General features: G+C 38.4%; 3 protein-coding genes across 4 annotated transcripts; 2 read left to right on the plus strand and 1 right to left on the minus strand.

The window, feature by feature from the left end:
* The first annotated feature begins 189 nt into the window (after nt 1-189).
* On the plus strand, nt 190-8,467 carry LOC105386922 (transmembrane 9 superfamily member 2). The gene is made up of 9 exons (XM_038121380.2): nt 190-500; nt 677-1,069; nt 2,721-2,876; nt 3,574-3,912; nt 4,472-4,564; nt 5,541-5,746; nt 6,063-6,222; nt 6,635-6,796; nt 7,196-8,467. The coding sequence occupies exons 1-9, from the start codon at nt 375-377 to the stop codon at nt 7,535-7,537; spliced, it is 1,977 nt and encodes a 658-aa protein (XP_037977308.2). The 5' UTR covers nt 190-374; the 3' UTR covers nt 7,538-8,467.
* A 213-nt stretch (nt 8,468-8,680) lies between these two features.
* LOC105386921 (DNA excision repair protein ERCC-5 homolog) lies at nt 8,681-13,259 on the minus strand. The gene is made up of 7 exons (XM_011557575.3): nt 13,119-13,259; nt 12,830-13,005; nt 12,524-12,741; nt 12,107-12,302; nt 9,960-11,973; nt 9,591-9,874; nt 8,681-9,497 (listed from the first exon to the last, which is right to left on the minus strand). The coding sequence occupies exons 1-7, from the start codon at nt 13,204-13,206 to the stop codon at nt 8,778-8,780; spliced, it is 3,696 nt and encodes a 1,231-aa protein (XP_011555877.3). The 5' UTR covers nt 13,207-13,259; the 3' UTR covers nt 8,681-8,777.
* A 603-nt stretch (nt 13,260-13,862) lies between these two features.
* Nucleotides 13,863-17,897, plus strand: LOC105386947 (suppressor of hairless protein). Of its 2 annotated transcripts, none has more exons than XM_038121381.2 (4): nt 13,863-15,062; nt 15,469-15,713; nt 16,231-16,456; nt 17,291-17,897. In XM_038121381.2, the coding sequence occupies exons 1-4, from the start codon at nt 14,211-14,213 to the stop codon at nt 17,504-17,506; spliced, it is 1,539 nt and encodes a 512-aa protein (XP_037977309.1). In that variant the 5' UTR covers nt 13,863-14,210; the 3' UTR covers nt 17,507-17,897. The 2 variants fall into 2 exon arrangements, with proteins under 2 accessions (XP_037977309.1, XP_011555900.2); XM_011557598.3 differs by having other exon boundaries at nt 17,327-17,897.
* The last annotated feature ends 1,717 nt before the right edge of the window (nt 17,898-19,614 follow it).

Raw genomic sequence — 19,614 nt, forward strand, 5'->3', positions numbered from 1 at the left:
AAGCTCAGATATTAAGTATACTTATTGGACTTAATAGGGTACGTAAAGGCAGGTATTGCATGAGACTATTCATAATAGGTAGGAAAGGAAATTCGGACCATTCCCATGTGTGAGTAAAGCTCAGAATAATTATAATATTAATGTCACCACAGACTATTCAAAATGATATCGTTTTATTTTATAGTCTGGCAGCACTGACAGTTTGTTGGTGACGTTTTCTAATGTGAGGAGTTTTTCACGACAATTTTTCAAATTAAATATAATTTATTTCTAGTTATTCTGCAGTTGTGATCCTTCTGACGATTATGTAGGCTTTATTTTTCCGCTTGTATCGTTAGCTGTGAACTAATTTATTTATTACGAGTGTTTCCACCATGATGGTGTCGTCATTAGTGGCTGGCGCAGTGTTGCTCTTGACATCCGCCAATGCATTTTATTTACCCGGCTTGGCTCCCGTGAACTACTGCACAGCTGGAGACGACAATGGGAAGTCCTGCAAAGTGAGTTTACCCCATTCTTACACGATTTAGAACATACAACCTTGGTAACATACTCCTGCAACAATATAAAGGTTTAATGTGAAGTCTGTTGATAACGATTTTAATAACCAGTTTTACATGCCTGTAAAAGTTATATCTAGAAGTGTAGTAGTAATTAAGTGAATTTATTATTTCAGAGTGAGATTCAGCTGTACGTCAACAGACTCAACACAGAAGAATCAGTAATACCGTTTGAGTACCATCACTTTGACTTCTGTGACAGCGATGAGTCTCAATCGCCTGTTGAAAACCTTGGGCAAGTGGTGTTCGGCGAGAGGATCAGGCCCGGACCTTACAAGATCAACTTCCTAGAAAACATTAGCTGTAAAAAAGTTTGCACTAAGAAGTACAACATCAATAATGCGGATAGTGTTAAAAAGTACAATTTGCTGAAAATGGGAATGGCCCTTTACTACCAACACCACTGGATTCTTGATAACATGCCGGTGACGTGGTGCTACCCGGTGCTTGACGGCAAGACCTACTGCAGCACAGGCTTCCCTATGGGCTGTCAAGTGCGAAGGGATCTGGTAAGTTATTTTTATATTTTTATTAATTTATTCAGTTGTAAATACAGTGAAACCAACTATTTATGTAGAAGTTGATTTCAATTGGTAAATCTATTGCTACTGCTTTAAAATTAAATAGTACTGCTTTGAATTATCTTTTTGAAATACCAATAATCTTCAGAGTACCTATGCTAATTTTAATTTTTCATAACTTCCTATTTTGCACAGGAAATGTCACCCATATCATGAATCACAATCTGAATTCTAAAGCCCATGTGACTGATGTTTACTGTTATCAACAATTTAAGAATGTTTGTTTTATACTTATTTATGAAGCTACCTTAGTACAGAATTATAAATGTGGATATTTTGCCATTATGATAAAATGTAATACAGTTATTTCTCCATATAATGATAACCTTTTTATCGCTTTTAAAAAACTTCAAAATGTGGGTCTTTTACATGCTTATACATGAATTAATTTACAATACAATGCCATTAGTATGTGATATATTGGTGTCAAAGATAATATTTAAATTTTAATGAGCAAACAAGTTCAGTATAACATGGCTTTTTCAATCCGTCATTCCATCAGCTGACCAAAAATTACAAACAAAATACAGCTCTATGTACAGATGTATTGTATCACATTTGTATTAGATGTTATGTAAATTTTAAACAAAAAATTAACCATATTTTGGACAGATGTTAAAAATGATGTTGTCTTGTATAAAAAGGTTTTAACAGAACTAAAAACTAATTATTTTTAATGACAAATTCCTTTCTAATTTAAAATAGGCAGAAGATGGGAGATGTAACCTTTATTTTCCTATGTTTTCCACAGTGTAGGCAAAGTAGGCATAGATTACTAAATAGAAACAAGTGTAGTGTAGAGTTGACCTAAAATTGCATCCCTTCACACTATTTCATCTAACTTTCCTGCTCATGTTCTATGTATTTAAGTAAATACACTCTTTTTTTAGCTATTCAAACTTTTGCTTTCATTTGTCTTAGTTATCCACAGTATTCAACTAAGGCTTTAATTTTTAATTTAGCAACAGATAACTTAAATAGACCATGTCAAATACATTTCATTGAAATTCTGCCACTATTTAATTTCCTTTTTCTAGTAAAATTTTTGGTTTATTGTTTTTGTTCAGAGCAGCTTTTCACAGCCTTTAGTCATGGTCAAATTCTAGATTATAACCATAGGTCCTACAAAACCGTTTTATGATTCATATATTCTTATACTAAATTGTTACTTATACAGGGTGTTAAGATGTCGATCAAAATCTCTATTTTACAAACTCAAAATATTCTGTAAAATAATAGGAGTGTCCTTTTTACATTAAAGAGAGTAGACTTTAAATTGCGTCAAATTACCAAAATATTTTTAAGTAGGTAGGGTAATTTGACTAATTTGCCAAGCTTAAGCACTCTATCCCTTTCAGGATATGTGTACGTGATAACAGGAGTGTATTTCATCAAAATCAATGCCCCCTCATTATAAAACGAGGCCTCAATATAGTTCCGGTTTAAACCTGGCTTTAGATTACTGATTTGTATGTAAGCTCTGTACTATAACAGGTTCTAGATCAGTACTAACCTTACTCTTCCTTTTATAATAAGGGGGATTGAATTTATTTACCAAGCTTCTACTTACCCCTTCCAGGACACCTGCACCCCAATAGTCTCAACATCTCCCAACCAGATCGGCACGTACTACCTGTTCAACCATGTGGACATCGAGATCACGTACCACAGCGGCGGGGAGGAGGAGTGGGGCGTCGGGTTTGGAGATAATGGTGGACGGATTATATCTGCTAAGGTATGTTGTATGGTTGGCCAAACTAAAGTAACGAAACTGCAGACTCTCAGAAATCTCTTCTCTTCATTCATCATGTCCATCTGTAGGCCTCTTTAATTTTGTGCTACTGTAAATCACTGTCTTTCAGCAACCTTGGCGATGTCGCATGTACATCTGGGGCAGGTGGTAGATAATTTATCTGAAATAAATTATGAGCCTTCAATCATAAGGGCAAAATAAATAGGTTAAAAATACCTAAATATGATATACGTAAAATGACCGATCGCACATCCCCAGAATTTTTTTTTGGTTCTATTAAGCAGTATTATTTATTTATTTATTTATTTGATACTTTATTGCACAAATATGAAATATAAGTGTACAAAAGGTGGACTTAGGAAAGCTATTATAAACTAATACCTGCTTGGGTCATCTTTTGATAGGTATCAAGGTTAAGAAATGAAAAAATCAATAGTTACCTACTGTAAAATTATAAATATAAAACAGCACGCACGTAATGTCCTTGAAACCAAACAGAATGAAAGTAGAACTTTCATTCCAAAGGTATTTAGATACCAGGCAAATTGAATAGAGTATTTAATAGCCGTTACATTTCTTAGTATGTGATAATTATTTATACTTACCAATTTACACATTACCTAACTAAACCATACCAAAATGTGTGTTCCATTTTTAAACCGCCACTTTTTCTCCACAGATAAAACCGGCCAGCATCCGCCACGAAGACCCGGAAAAGCTGGACTGCTCCAGCCGCGTCCCTCTCGAGATCCCTGACAACTTACCCGACACGAAGATACCTTTCTCCATCACTTATTCCTACAAAGTCACGTTTGTCAAGAACAACACCATCAAGTGGTCGTCCCGTTGGGACTACATTCTCGAGTCGATGCCACAGACCAATATTCAGTGGTTCTCGATATTGAACTCTTTGGTGATAGTGCTGTTCCTCAGTGGAATGGTCGCTATGATCTTGCTGAGGACTCTGCACAAGGACATCGCGAGGTACAACCAGATGGAGTGCGGGGAGGATGCTCAGGTGAGGAAATATTCGATAAACCAGCATACAATTTACGGCTAGCAAAATGCATAAATATTTGCTATACGTTTTGTTTTATCTTATAAATTATTTAAGTATAATAATAACTTTTGATTTTCGGAAATAGGTTACATGGGTACGTTGATGAATGCTTGCTTGATTAACTGTTATCTACTAATAACCTATGTTTTCTTATCATTCGTGTAATGATTAGATTTTACGGATGGTATTTAAGATTTCCGACCATAATGAATTGCTTATCGCTATGAAATGAAATCAAAGAGAGTGCAAAATGAATATACCTGAAACCCAAAAACCTACTGGTTTATGGGCGGCATCAGCCGTAGTCGTCCACAGCTGAACAAAGGCCTCTCTCTAGCAGCGCCACAACACTCTGTCCACGGCCTTCCTCATCCAGCCCCTGAAAAATTTGAAGATTGTCCTACTGGTTGATGAGGAAGTGCTAATGAACCTTTTTACTTAATTTTAAGAGTTTTGTTTGTATGTTCTGTGCTGTTCTTGCGTGACAAATAAATGTATTCTATTCTATGCTTATCAGGAGGAGTTTGGCTGGAAGCTGGTGCACGGCGACGTGTTCCGGCCGCCGCGGCGCGGGATGCTGCTGGCCGTGTTCCTCGGATCTGGCTCTCAAGTAAGGAACATTCAATAAAAAAAATATCATTTAGAAATACTCAGAGGGAAAGATACATAACTCTTGGTATACAAATAAAGAGTACTCTATGTATCTATCTAACATTCATGCTGAGGATTTACTCACTGTTTCATCATCAGCCTATATGATCTATGAAATAGCAGTACCCTGCTGGACGTAGGCCTCGCCCAAAGCACGCCACTAGATGCGATCTATAGCCAATCATTAACAGCCATTTCTGCATCCAATCATTACCAGCAACCTTTCGCAAGTCGTCACCCCATCTAGCAACCACTCCAAACTTACACACTATTTAGTGCGAGTTATTAATAGACGTACATTGCGGGGTATGTATGATATATTCAAAGGTTATGCAAATATTACACAACTATGCCCTTGCATACAATGTACGTATTGTACGTATGCTAAACATTACTAATACTCTCGCCTTATACATCAGTCTTTATTGTAAATGAAGCGGCCATTACCGGACGCCTCAGATAGTAGAGGCTGAAGTTATGTTTCTTATAATAAGTAGGTAGGTACCTACTAGTGTTTATAATACCGGTCAAAAGATTTTAAAACTTTTAAAGCGAACTTTTGCTTACAAAAACATGAAGCTCTCCACGGTCAAAATTACAAAAATATACAGGATTGAATTTTATGGTTGGTTACATTGACCTGCTGACGAGAAATACACTGATAAAATTCCACCTGTGTAAATCAGTTCACCCTTAGGGTGAGACCAGACGAGCCTAATTTTGTGAGTTGTGAGTCGCGTATTCTGATGCACAGGGACGAGGGCGGCGGGGAAGTTACTCACTCCCCTCGTCCCCGCGCACATATTTCTGCCCGAATACGCGACTCACATTAACTCAAAAAATTACGCTCGTCTGGCCCCACCCTTACTTCACAGTTCACTAGCACATATACCAACTCCTAACTCCACATTCTCTAACACCCTTTCCTTCCTCAGGTATTCGGCATGACTCTAGTCACACTCGCCTTCGCGTGTCTCGGGTTCCTCTCCCCGGCTAACCGCGGGGCGCTCATGACTTGTGCTCTGGTGGCGTGGGTGGTGCTGGGAGCCGTGGCTGGATATGTCAGCGCCAGGATCTACAAGAGCTTTGGTGGGAGACGGTGGAAGAGCAATATACTGCTGACCTCGATGGTTTGCCCTGGGTGAGTGAGATGACTATATAGCTTGTTTTACATGACTAGTATTCTAAAGGGATAGGTTTAGGTGTGTGACTAAAATGACAGTAAGCAGAAGAAACGATAGCCGACAGACAGGACAGAGCTAGCTTAGATCTTTATCAATACCTCAAGACAGAAGGCCTAAGACATATCTCCCGCAGTAATTAGATGGGGAAGACCGAGCAGGACCCAGGGTGCTATGGCGCTCCTCCATATGTCTAGCAGTGAATTATTGTTGGTGGACTATTGGCTTCAGAATCGCTCCCTTATCCTTATACCCTGCTTTCCTCTTTATCCACAGTGTGGTATTCGGCCTATTCTTCATAATGAACCTGGTACTCTGGGGCAAGGGCTCGTCGGCCGCGGTTCCATTCTCCACTCTGGTGGCGCTGCTGGCGCTGTGGTTCGGAGTCTCCGTGCCGCTGACGTTCGTCGGAGCTTACTTCGGCTTCCGGAAGCGGGTGAGAGAGATTACTAAAACTATGCTGTCTGATAAAAAATTGTTTTTACACAAATCAGGACTTAGTATACATAGGCACAAAAAGCGGTCTTGTGATGAAGCTTAAGTAAATTTTCTGGAGGCAGTATGTATATATTATGTGATCAAATAGGGTCCAGCTATTTTAGCGTCTGATCTAATAAAAACGGTGCTGTAAGTGTGCCATATGTAACTGTGTTAAGTCATGGCTAGATAAGCTAAACACGAATTTAGTTGAACACGTGTTTTTATTGACTTTTCTACACGTCTAATGTGAGATATTCAAGTAGTTTCGATCATATTGAGATAAATGGACGGTCACAGAACTTATTATTTTACATTTTTACGACTCTCAACTAACTATTAACACTCATCCACAACCCCTCTACCCGCAGTGCCTAGAACACCCGGTCCGGACCAACCAGATCCCGCGGCAGATCCCGGACCAGTCGCTGTACACGCAGCCCGTGCCCGGCGTGGTGATGGGCGGCGTGCTGCCCTTCGGCTGCATCTTCATACAGCTCTTCTTCATACTCAACTCGCTGTGGTCTAGTCAGGTAATTATATTGGATGCGATTTAGCTCTGTCAAAACTTACACTGGAAATTCTTTAGTGTACCGGTCAACACTTTAACCTATCTAGGGATTGTATCTGTGGTGAAAGATTATCCGGTTATAATACAAAAGAGAGCTCACTCTGTATGAAGAAAAAGAAAAACTAAATTTCGGAGCGCTACTGCGCAAGCCACGACTCTCGTTGTATTAAACGTGCCGATCGCACGACAGCTCGATTTTTCGACAGTACCTGACTGCTCAGGGTGCGCCAGGCGTAGGTTTATAAAGCTTTATAGTTGATACGCCAATAGTGGACTCACCACTGCACAACTTTGATGCATCTGAAAATTACGTTAGTTAACCTATTACAACATTTTTAAAACCAATTCGTTACCTTTCCAGATGTACTACATGTTCGGCTTCCTGTTCCTCGTGTTCGTGATCCTGGTGATCACGTGCTCGGAGACCACCATCCTGCTGTGCTACTTCCACCTGTGCGCCGAGGACTACCACTGGTGGTGGCGCGCCTTCCTCAGCAGTGGCTCCACCGCCGGCTATCTCTTCATCTACTGCTGCCACTACTTCGTCACTAAACTGAACATCGAGGACGCCGCCTCCACATTCCTCTACTTCGGCTACACTTTCCTCATGGTATTCCTCTTCTTCCTTTTGACCGGCACCATCGGATTTATGGCCTGCTTCTGGTTTGTCAGGAAGATTTACAGTGTGGTTAAAGTCGATTAGGCAGTGCATTTTAATTTAACGTTTTCTTTTTTGTACTTAGCGACACAGGCGTTGGTAGAGTTTGATGATTTCGGAGTGTCATTTTATGTTCGGGTTATGACGCGAAAGCTTGAATGCTGCAGACATAGGGAGTCGAGATAGAATCTCTTGCTTCGATTCTATGGTTAAAGGCATTCGGAGATTTTAAATGCAGTGTATATTAAGCTCTTGTCTGCTAAGTTAAATAAAAGAGTATGAAACTTTTATCACTGGGTGATTTTCTACTCTATCAATATTTAGGTAAAACTGAATTCTACTTCGTGAGTGTCGTGCCTGTGTTACTAAGTTTAAGTTGTAAATAATGTGTGAATGGGATGAAAACTGAGATGGCAACACCGAAGATTGATCCTAAAGTTGTCATATGATTGGTTGTTTCAGTAGCCATTTTGATAAATTATTAACTCTGATAGGCCAGCGTCAAACGAGAGTGTTGCCGAATATTCGCTAGTTTTCATCCCCATTGCAGTAATGGCACGATGGTCGGATGAATTTCTGCACAATGATTATGAACTTCTGAATGTATATGAGGCCAGATTATTTCTAATAATAAATTTATAACTTATTAGTGAGACTGATTTCTGAAAACAGTTGGTTCTGTTTGGTATGTTAGTAATGTAAGTACTTAAACATATCGAACTTATTCGAATAAATAAACGGTACCTGTTGATTGTTGACGATTTCGAATAACCAATTGTTTTCGATGTTCATGATTTGAAGAAGCATCACTAGTATTTTTTCTTGTATTATTATTAGTTTATTACCTACGTGTGCAAATTATGTATTTTTTTATGTTTAAATTATCGATAAAATTATCTTTATCAACTAATTACTTTGAAATGCTTATGCAGATGTAAGTCAGTTGAATATAAACAATAAATTGACTATTTTATACATGCTCTTTCATTTTATAAGAGCTCATCAGAACCTGCACTTTATGCATTCATGCGTCAGTGGCATATCCATGGAAGTAATAAGTACTTACGTAAGTAAAGAAACTAAAACTTTAAAAATTAAATGTGAATTATGTTCTCATATATAAAAAAATGTGACATGCAATGCGTTATTTGTTCGTAATGCATAATAGTGTACAATAGTAATACTCGGTAGGTAAGAAACTATTTTATTAATAAATAAATTAGACTTAAGTACAAACAAATTAAATGTACCTTATATAATACTTTAGGATAAAATAACATAACATTCAATCGCTATCACTGCTTTCGGAGAGATCCGCCTTTTCTTTAGGCAAGTTTGGTCTCCTTTTCTTACGTTGAGTCTTACGATCTAACTTAGTTTTACGGAACACTTCTATTGCTTTCATTTTATTCTGTAAAAGTCCTTGCTTGTCTTTCTCTCTCTGTGGAATAACCTCTTGGAATCGCTTCGTTTTGTTTATTTTTATTTCTACTGCCGGTTTTTCCTCATCAGCAACTGACTTTATCTTTACTATACCTGATATTTCTGCACCATCTATTTCTGCGTTTGTTTTTAGTTTTTTCGTGCTTTTAGATGGCTTTGCAGTTTTGATGGATACGACTTCATTTGTTTCATTATTTGCTGGTTTGGATTTTTTGGTTAGTTTTCTTTTTTGTGGAACTTTAAATGTATCTGCATCATTTTCCACCTGAGCACTGCCTTCAGTTTCGGGACCCATTTTGTGCACGGCTGCTTTTACGCGTTTACTCATTTGATCATCCAAAGAAGTAAATTCGACTTTCCTTTTAAAGTAATCTTGTAAGGTCCTCTGCGTTTGTCTATCTTGCATTCTTTTTATAACTGGTTTAATAATCTCATCAAACTTATTTTGTGACCAACCGAATTTGGATTTGGTGTAGTCTCTAAGTATTGTAATATCTAACTCACCCCATGAAAATTTGGCTTCACTCTTTTCAACATTTGGTTCTAAATATGCTTGAACTACCTAAAATTACAAATACATAATATTAGAGTCAGTACATAGGTATTAGGTTTTTTAAAATCAGTATTTGTGAACTTTTAATTCCTTGTAACTTACCCGAACACTGGGAAAATCATCAGCAACATCTACATTTTTAAGTTTTTTCTTCAAAGTGGTATTGTCTGTTCTTTTCCCAGCTTTTACCCATTTCTTGAAGTCTTGCAGACCAGCCACAAGCTTGGCATGTCGGGCTTGTTCATTAGTTTCCGAGAGTTGTTTCTTGCTGTAAGGAAAAGAAGCCAGGATTTCCAAAGCAGTTACTGGGCCGACACCATTTACGCCCGTCGTGTAATCACTGCCCACTAGCAAAGCCAGGAGTATAAGTTGTTCTCGAGTTAAATCTGTAAACACCATGAATATTTTAAAGTCAGTATTTTGAAATTCAATACAATGATATATTATAATCTTATATGATTAAGTACTTACTAAAAGATCTTTCAATCCGCTCGGACAGAAATTGTAACACATGCTTCTTCTGGTTGAAGAAGTTTTTGTAGACAGTTCTTCCGCCGAACAACCAGATATCGCTGTCATCAGTTATAGTGCCGTCAGTCAGATTAACACTTTCTAGAAATGCACACTGCGCTTCGGCTTCCATTGGTGCAACAACATACGGAATCCCAAATATTTGCAACAATTCCTGAGCTTCCTTTGTCATTTGCTCAGTTATGTTTCTCCCTATACGATCCAAACGGCCTTTTTCTTTGATCAGATCATTTTCCTCATTTTGTATGTCTTCTGCCATTGTGTTCAGCATTTCAGTTGATATTGGTTCTTTAGCAATTGCAATAGTATGCGTTTTAATTTCTAGATTTTTGTTTAATAATTCAGAAGAGGTGTCATTGATTTGTTTATCAGAGGAAGTACTGGCAATCTCCGTGTCCGCAATGTCAGTACTATAAATGGGCTCTTCATTCTTATCTTTTGGTATGTTCTTAATACGAGGTTTTGAAGAAACCTGTGCAATTATATCAGTACTATTCGTGTTGTGTACAGAAAAATCTAGATCCGGCTTCTGATTTGTTTTATTCATTTGAATTTTAAATTCTTCACAGTTTTCAGTTATTGTCTCTTTGCTACATTCTTCATCAATGAAACAATTTTTGTATTTTTCGCTACTTCCTTTTTCAATTTTGTTACTAGACAATTTAGTATCTGCCGTTGGATACAACGAAATATAAGTATCAACTGCTACATCTTCGGCACTATTTTTTGTAAATACATCAGAAAATATATCATCCTCAGGAGCTTCTCCAACATTTAATGTTAATTCAACTACTGGCTTTTGTCCTGCATCCGCCACAGGTACTTCCTCAAAATCATCATCACTACTTTCTGATTCTATAATATGACTTTCAGTTTCAGTGGTGGCATTATTTGGCAAACTAAGTTTAGTTTCTATAAAATTATGTTTTGCAGGCACCTCCTCAAAGTTATCATCACTACTCTCAGATTCTATTGAATGACTTGTTGTGTCTGGTATTAATTTTCTTGACACATTAACTTTACTAGTTTCCAAAACTTCATTTTTAGCATCTTCATTTATATCAACAGATAAAGTTCCAATATTATTTTGTGTGTCGTCGACGGTTATAATGGAGGTGTTGGTTGATATAATTTCTACTTCGTCTTCAGATGACCTGATATCTTCTTGTGTTGTATTTAATTCTATAATGTCCTTTTCAGAATCTGATTTGCTTACGGGTTTAATGAAATGTTCGATACTTTGTTTATTGGTATCAGTTTCATCATCACTTGATAGACTGACTTCGTCTACGATAATAGACTTTTCCTTATTTAATTCTTCTATTATTTTGTCTACTTTCGGTGCTTTAGCTTTTCCTTTCTGTCGTTTATTATTTGATGTGACTATTTGATCTATAGCTCTAGGAGTGTAATCACTGTATTGCATTATATATGCCTTAGCTGTAGATAAGTTTTCAGTCTGTTCAAAACCATCGTGTTCTTCAGAATCAGTTTCTTGGTTTGAATTATCTGAATCTGTCATGAATGTAGACCAAGATTCATCAGTTTTAGTTGAATTTACACTGGTATTAGGTTCATCCGCACATTCTAATGACATTTGTATAGCTTTTTGTAAGTCATCATCTAACTCTTCTGTTTTATCTGTGGTAGACTCTGATGGTTTTTCTTCAACTACATTGCTTGGGCCTGGTTCTGTAACTGTATTTTCATTGATAGCTTTGAGTTTCTGTTTTCTAGCATCAGCTAATGCCTGTTTAACATTTTTTATGAGCAGAAATCTAGTAGAACTGTTAGAGGCTATTCTACGTGTCGGCATACTTTCAATTTTCGTATCAATGCCTTCTTCATTAAGCAAACATTCCAGATCATTAAGTGACATTCCAGTAGAACCCATCTCCTTTTCGGTTTCTTCAAAAACTTCCTGAACTTTTCTTCTTTTGAGCAATCTTTGCATCTAAAACATTCATTATACAATTTGAGACTTTAAAATTAGAGTTAGTTAGTGTTTATTAGTTTCAACACATTGAGATACAAATATAATACATTAATAGCTTTAAAGTAAAGAAGAGTAGGTAAATTGAACATACTTGAAAATCAGAAAAATTATTGCTTTCCTTTGGTAGTTCATGCAATTTACCCCAAGAATTCATTTTTCTAGTCTCCTTCAACTCAACAAGAACATCATATTTCTCTTTGGCAGGCATTTGCTTGAAATTATCAGAATCCAAATCAACAGAATGTATATCAATTATTGAACCACTTGATGTGTCTGGATCCTCTGATCTGAAGGGAAAATAGGAATGTACTGAGTTGAATGGATGCTTTATTTTTACAATGACAGCATTAGCATAGGGAAAAATAGCTGCAGAAAATGTAAGTAACTAACTGTGCTGTAAGGACACTCTGCAGTACCTACTCTACATTAGCAGGTCCAACGAGGTATGTGTGAGTTTTAAACCAAGGTAAGTATGTAGCTATTTTCCAATTAAAAGTTTTAATCTTACTCTGAATCAATTTCATCTTGTTGAATAGGTAAAGCTGGCAACTTAAATAAGTCATCTTCAGAAGCCTGAGCTAAGTCAGGTCGAGGCCCCTTTTTGGGTGATATTTGTTTCCCAAGGAGACTGCTTACAGCTGTCTTTTTACTCAATAACAGAGCAAGTTCTCGCTTCAGCCGTTCTGACTCAGAATGATACTTTGACTTGCTATCCTGACGCTTAGCCTGTATTGGAAATTGGTAAATTAATAAGAGTATGTATTGTAATGTATTTAAGAAATAGATATATACTTAAAACAAATGAATAACTTACAATAGTTTCTCTTTTCAATTCTGGGAACGCTCCATCAAAAACAAATACAGGTTTGATTCTGAAATATAACAACTTGCACAGTCTTTGGAATAAACCCATAAGATGGGCATTTGGTAGCGGTGCTCCTTTTGCATCTTGGTAACCTTTCACCATCTGGTGCAACCATATTGAAATATCTGTCAACAAAATACACACACATACAATATGACAAGGTTCTATCTAGACCAAAATTAATCAATCAAATCGAAACAGACAAAACTATTATTTAATAGCAGATAAGTGGTCTTACCGACAGCTAAGACTTTGTTTTCCAAGGTCTCAACAGGCACAGGCTTGCCGGTAGGCTCGACCAGTCTCCACAGTCCAGTAACTCCCATCGCGTGATATTAAATTCCAGACTCAATTTTTTGTTGAAACAAATACATAAATCTGTGTACATAACAAAGGTCGTTTCCCACGAGATCGCCGGTCAATCGTCGAGCTCTTCCTCACACACCGCAACCTTTTGGCTCATGAACTCAGCATTTATCACGCACACACTCACAGAAGCGTATCAGCTACTGGCCCCGCCACATTGGTAAATATGTGTTCGGTTCACTACAACGTATCAAATGTTTTACTACGCCGCCGCTCGACGCCCACTCTTTCCCACACTTTATTTTCTCACGCCCCATGCGTAACCCCACATCCTATCCTATGACCGGCTGTCAGTCAGTCGCAGCAGGCGAGCGAAGGCACTCCCGTGTGTCGTCGATCTCGCATTGCTTCGAAATCGATTCATTCAAAAGCGAGTAATCCCAGCACGCAACACTAGGCTTGCGTATGCACTTCACTACTCTCTTTTTGTCTATGGTATTTTTTGACAGTTTCTCGAGTCTAGCGTTGTGCCGTGTGTGCATTTATTTTGAATAAACAGTTTGTTTTAACTTATTTTGTTTAGTTATCAATAAAAAACGACCAAAATTTAGGCACATCTAAAATAATAGTGCAAACTCAAAGTATTTAATCGCGGAATGTTGGCCAGACTGCCTGAAAATGCTGTCAGCGAACAGGTGTTTTTGAAAGAAGTGTGCAGCAGTTCCCACAGTAATTAATTTATAGTGTAGTGAATAATAAAGGAGGAGATCGATCGGAAGCATAATCAACCTTGGAACCGGTTTTAGTTTCATTCACGAGGTGCTAAAACAATATCTTTCTGTGGTAGCGAGGGACGCTACCGGTGGTACGGGACTGTTTACTTGAACATAGTGATGTGCAGCGACTGTGTATCGCTGAGCTAGCACTCCTGGAGCCTGGACCGGTGACATGCACGCACATGCTATCGATCTGCCCGGTATGAGCGCCAGCGCGTGCAGGTGAGAGCGGCGCGGTGGCGAGCATAATGCCGCACCAGTTCGGCGCGGGCGCGGGCGGCATGGCGCAGGGCCCGCCGTCGCCGCCGCCGCAGCCGGGCGCGCTGTTCCCGCGCTACGCGAGCGCCGCGGGCCCGGGCGCCGGCGCCTACCGCCCCGAGGAGCGGCGCCTCACGCGCGAGGCCATGGAGCGCTACCTGCGCGACCGCTCCGACATGGTGGTGGTCATCCTGCACGCCAAGGTCGCTCAGAAGTCCTACGGCAACGAGAAGAGGTTCTTCTGCCCCCCTCCCTGCATCTACCTGTTCGGGGACGGCTGGCGGCTGCGGCGCGAGCGCATGCTGCGGGAAGGCGAGACGGAGCAGGCGGCCCAGCTCTGTGCCTTCATTGGCATCGGCAACTCTGACCAAGACATGCAGCAGCTTGACCTCAACAATGGCAAGCAGTACTGTGCTGCCAAAACCTTGTACATATCAGACTCTGACAAGAGAAAGCATTTTATGCTCTCAGTGAAAATGTTCTACGGAAATGGACATGATATTGGTATATTTAATAGTAAGAGAATAAAAGTTATATCAAAGCCTTCAAAGAAGAAGCAGTCCTTGAAAAATGCAGACTTGTGCATAGCGAGTGGGACCAAGGTGGCGCTGTTCAACAGGCTGCGGTCACAGACCGTGTCCACCCGGTACTTGCATGTAGAGAATGGGAACTTCCATGCGTCATCCACACAGTGGGGGGCGTTCACCATTCACCTACTGGATGACAATGAGAGTGAGTCAGAGGAGTTTGCGGTGAGAGATGGATATGTGCACTACGGTTCCACTGTGAAACTGGTCTGCTCAGTGACTGGCATGGCCTTGCCCAGGCTTATAATAAGAAAGGTAAGAAATGCTTGTTACAGTTGTTTAAAATCATACAAAACCCCTCAACATAAAGCACATCATTATAATTATTTGGGTATAAAAATTTTACTTTCTTACATAATGTGCAATACAATACAATATAACTTTATTGAACAAAATACACAACATACATTAAATAACAAAAGGAGTAAGCACAATAGGTGGCCTTATCGCTAAAAGCGATCTCTTCCAGGCAACCTTTGGGTGAATGAGAGACTTAGTGAGTAGAAGAGTATAAGTATAATATTAGAATGACCTCAAATAGATACATTAATGATAGTATCCACCAAACAAAGATTCCAACATTGCTGGTGTTCCATATTTAATAAATAAACATTATCAGAAATAAATTTATCATCCTCAAATAACAACCAACCAATTTCAGGTGGACAAACAAATGGCACTCTTAGAAGCAGACGACCCCGTCTCCCAACTCCACAAGTGTGCCTTCTACATGAAGGATACTGAGCGGATGTATCTCTGTCTGTCGCAAGAGAGGATCATTCAGTTCCAGGCCACTCCATGCCCGAAGGAACCTAACAAGGAGATGATCAACGATGGTGCGTGCTGGACCATCATCTCTACAGATAAAGCCGAGTATCAGTTCTATGAAGGCATGGGACCTGTCAGGTAATTTTGTTGATGCCATATTAAATTTATTTTGTAAATATAGAGAAGATATTGTTTATGAAAATAATTAAATAGACAAAAAAGTCTACCTACTCTACTTAGGTCCTTTTATTTAATTTCAAATGTAATTTAAATTAAGTTAATTAAAGCTAACAATTAGGTCCCACACGAATTAAAAACAAGACAAAAACACCTATTGTTTAACCAAATTGAATTAAAACCATGTTTAGCTGGTTGGTATTTTAAAAGTTATTCTGTAATAATAAATAAGTTATTCTTTAATAATAATATGTTTCCTAGAATACAATACTTCTATATTGAAAAAGTACATAATTTTACACTAATTTACCTATTCTAAGCACCAATCAAGTACCTACTACCATACTAAATAACGCTATTAGTAATTCAATTGACCAAAAACAAAACAGACGAATTAACCAAGCACTCACCCTCACCCATAAAAAATCATGATATTCTTGATCTTTTTCAACCAACTCCAAACCCTTCCACCCACCAGATCCCCCGTGACCCCGGTGCCCCTCGTCCACTCGCTGAACCTCAACGGCGGCGGCGACGTGGCCATGCTGGAGCTGGCTGGAGACAACTTCACCCCGTCGCTGCAGGTGTGGTTCGGTGATGTGGAAGCGGAGACCATGTACCGGTGTGCAGAGTCCATGCTGTGTGTGGTGCCCGATATCAGCCAGTTTAGAGGGCAGTGGCTGTGGGTGCGACAGCCTACGCAGGTTAGTTTGAAATTAATTAATTAGTTGATTATGCTTAGTGTAATAAGAGCTCTATGTAGAAATCAATATTGGGGGGTTAGAGGGGTAGTAATAAAAGTTCCGACTAAACTACCGAAAATATTAATTTACCGACAAGTAGAAGGAAGTTTGGTATTTTGTACGGAAAATGGTTTTAACGCATTCTTATTATAAATAGTTATTATCCTAAATTGAATCTGCATTCATGTAAACCATATAAGTTACATTAAATCCTTTTATAGGAAGATACTAAAAAAGTTAATTCAAATAATAATAATAATTTTCTAACTAGACATTGGGAAATTTGGCTTACCTAGTTGGGTTTAGTTCACTTACATGAATCTGAAACATGGTAAAATTATAACGATACGAAGTACAAAAGCCTACATGATGGACTGATGTTACATAATCCAGTTTGTGTTTGCAATTATCGTAATTTGCTACCTTGCAATGATAACTATCTATTCGCTTCTATTATTATTCTAGCCGCTGTATGTAGAGCTACTGAAATGTGTTCACTCTATACTATACTTATACTATACTTACTTTGTCTAAAATTACAAGACAAGTAGACTTAAGTCTAGCAAAGATATCATTTTATTAATGGCTCGCCGTAATAAGTCGTCTGTTGAGCGACCTAATTAATAGTGCCATCTGACAGACATAACAATTAATCCTCAAGACTTTTCAATAACACGTGCTTGTAACGACTTCTTGCTGCCTTCCCAAGACCCTTCCAAGGTAACCCATCCACGCTTCACCTATTAATAATACTTTTGATTTTCAACCTTTTAAAGCATACCTTTTTCTGACCAGGTGTCAAAGATTAATGGAATTTCTCCCCCGCTGCAGGTTCCAGTGTCTTTGGTGCGTAATGACGGGATAATTTACGCGACGGGGCTGACGTTCACGTATACCCCTGAGCCGGGTCCGCGGCCGGCGTGCACCCCCGTGGATGACGTCATGAGGCCCGAGCCCTCCGCCACGTGGCACCACGACGCGCACCGCCTGCCCGACAACTCCCTGCAATAGCCCGACGCCCGCAGGCCTGCTAGCCTGCAGTGACGCGCCATCCAAAGATAATACCCTCGTAACACCTAGTAGAGTGACCGAGACAGTATCCTCGGTCGACTACTTGGTCAATTGCTAGCCGTTGATTGGTCGAGGTTCGGCCGAAGATACTGTCTCGCTACTCGGTAGGTGTAATCAGGGTATAACACGCGGCCTCTTATGAAGTGTTGTGCCTATAGTGCGAATGTGACAGTGGAACTGTGTTTGAAGTGATCGCGCAATAAAGTGTGTATTACGATACGTATTTATTTTTAACTCGAGTTGAGATTATGAACACCAAAATGTTGTATTTTAGTAAGATTGTGTGTCAGGAAGTTTGCAGGACTCTAAAGCAATGTGTTTTTTCCTTTTATCTTTTATTGTAAATGTTTTCTTGTATTCTACAGACAGTTCGTTATAGGTACATACTGTTTTTCAATTAACAAATAATTGTCTTGTCTGAACTCCGCACTGTCGATGCACACGCTAAAAGAGATTTAAATTTTAAACTTCTCTATCTTTGTACAGTCAGCAAAACAGGTATGTTACAATACCTCTTCAGCATGAGATATAATAATATAACATAAAAAAACTAATGTAGGTTTCTTTCGTGACTTTTAAAATGATATAAACAGTCTCAATGTGCCTCGCGAAGTCGATTAGCAATTCATTCGCAATACATGTGTATACTATTTTTAATTCTTCACGAATTTCTAGTTCCTAAACTGACATTATACTTTACAAATACTTGAAGACGTATTCGTGTATTCTTGGCACATAAAGTAAGATCTCTCTGGTCTTAGAAGTTATTTCAACGGGGCCAAATAGTTGTAACCATGACGAGTCAATGTGTTTATTTCGTTAGGGATATAACAAAAAGGCCTATTGCAAGTTATCTCACCGTTACATTAGCATAAAGCTATATCTAGACTGCTAAACGAACTACGTCTAGCTTCTCTTTACATCCCGTAATAAGTAACTTGCAAAAACTATATCAACTTTATGATGATCGAATGGTGAGAAATACATTTAGGCCTTAGATTAGGTTATATTATTGATTAAGATAGTGTATCTCGACTACTTTCGAGGTGAGGATCAGGGGGGGTTACTCTATATGACGAAAAACGAAGTTTCGGAGCGCTGCGCGAGCCACGGCTCTATCTTCGTTGTATTAAACGTGCCCATTGCACATCTCTCGTTCGTTCGTTTTTCGTCAGTATAGAGTTACCCTCCTGAGCTCCGCGGATACATGATCAGACTATAGTCTGCTCTCCTGTCCTTTATCAGTCGGTTCTTATAAAACAAATGAAAGCACTGTTCATATCTTTCGCACATACAGATGTATGAAAACCAGACCACATGAAAATCTGTGTATAAAGCTGCATATATTACGTATCCGACATTGCTATGTAGCTGCGTCAGAACTTGCTATTTTTCCGCAATAAGTATGCCGCAATGAAATTATGTTTTAGCGTTGGTTGTGTTTTATTTGAAAGTGTATTATTTACCTAGAAATGGCTCAAAAGTGTGCATTTTAAAACACAATAATTAATTATGTAAATGTAAACTATCTCTTGTGTAAATATAAATACATACATAAGCGAGATTTATTGAACAATTTAGGTTTTATTAGTGCATAGTGTTTGTTTATTTACCGAGAAAGTTTTAAACTGATCAAAATTTATTTACATTTATCGTGATTTTAGCAAATGAAAGGAATTGACCTGTATTTGTAAGGAAAAGTGTGATTCGGACATTCCACGCAAAAAAAAAATGTAATATCAAGTACAAAATATATATCAATATTTTTGTAGAGAAAATGTAAAATATATTTCCTTTCCATGGAATTGGTAGCAGTATTACTTTTACATACATTATTGTACTACCGTCAATTTTACATAATTACTCACAGTAAAAACTGTGCATTTGTATGATCATGTATTGGTTTCTTTAAAATATTGAATTGAGTAAATAATATTAATAGGCCATGGATTTACGTAACTGCGAAGTACCGAATAATGAGATGTTTGTCTATAATTGCCGATATTAACTTTTAAGAAAACAGTAATTTTTAAATTGAATATTTTTAA

This window comes from Plutella xylostella, chromosome 4 (genome assembly GCF_932276165.1).
Source record: "Plutella xylostella chromosome 4, ilPluXylo3.1, whole genome shotgun sequence".
In the NCBI taxonomy this organism is placed as follows: Eukaryota; Metazoa; Arthropoda; class Insecta; order Lepidoptera; family Plutellidae; genus Plutella; species Plutella xylostella.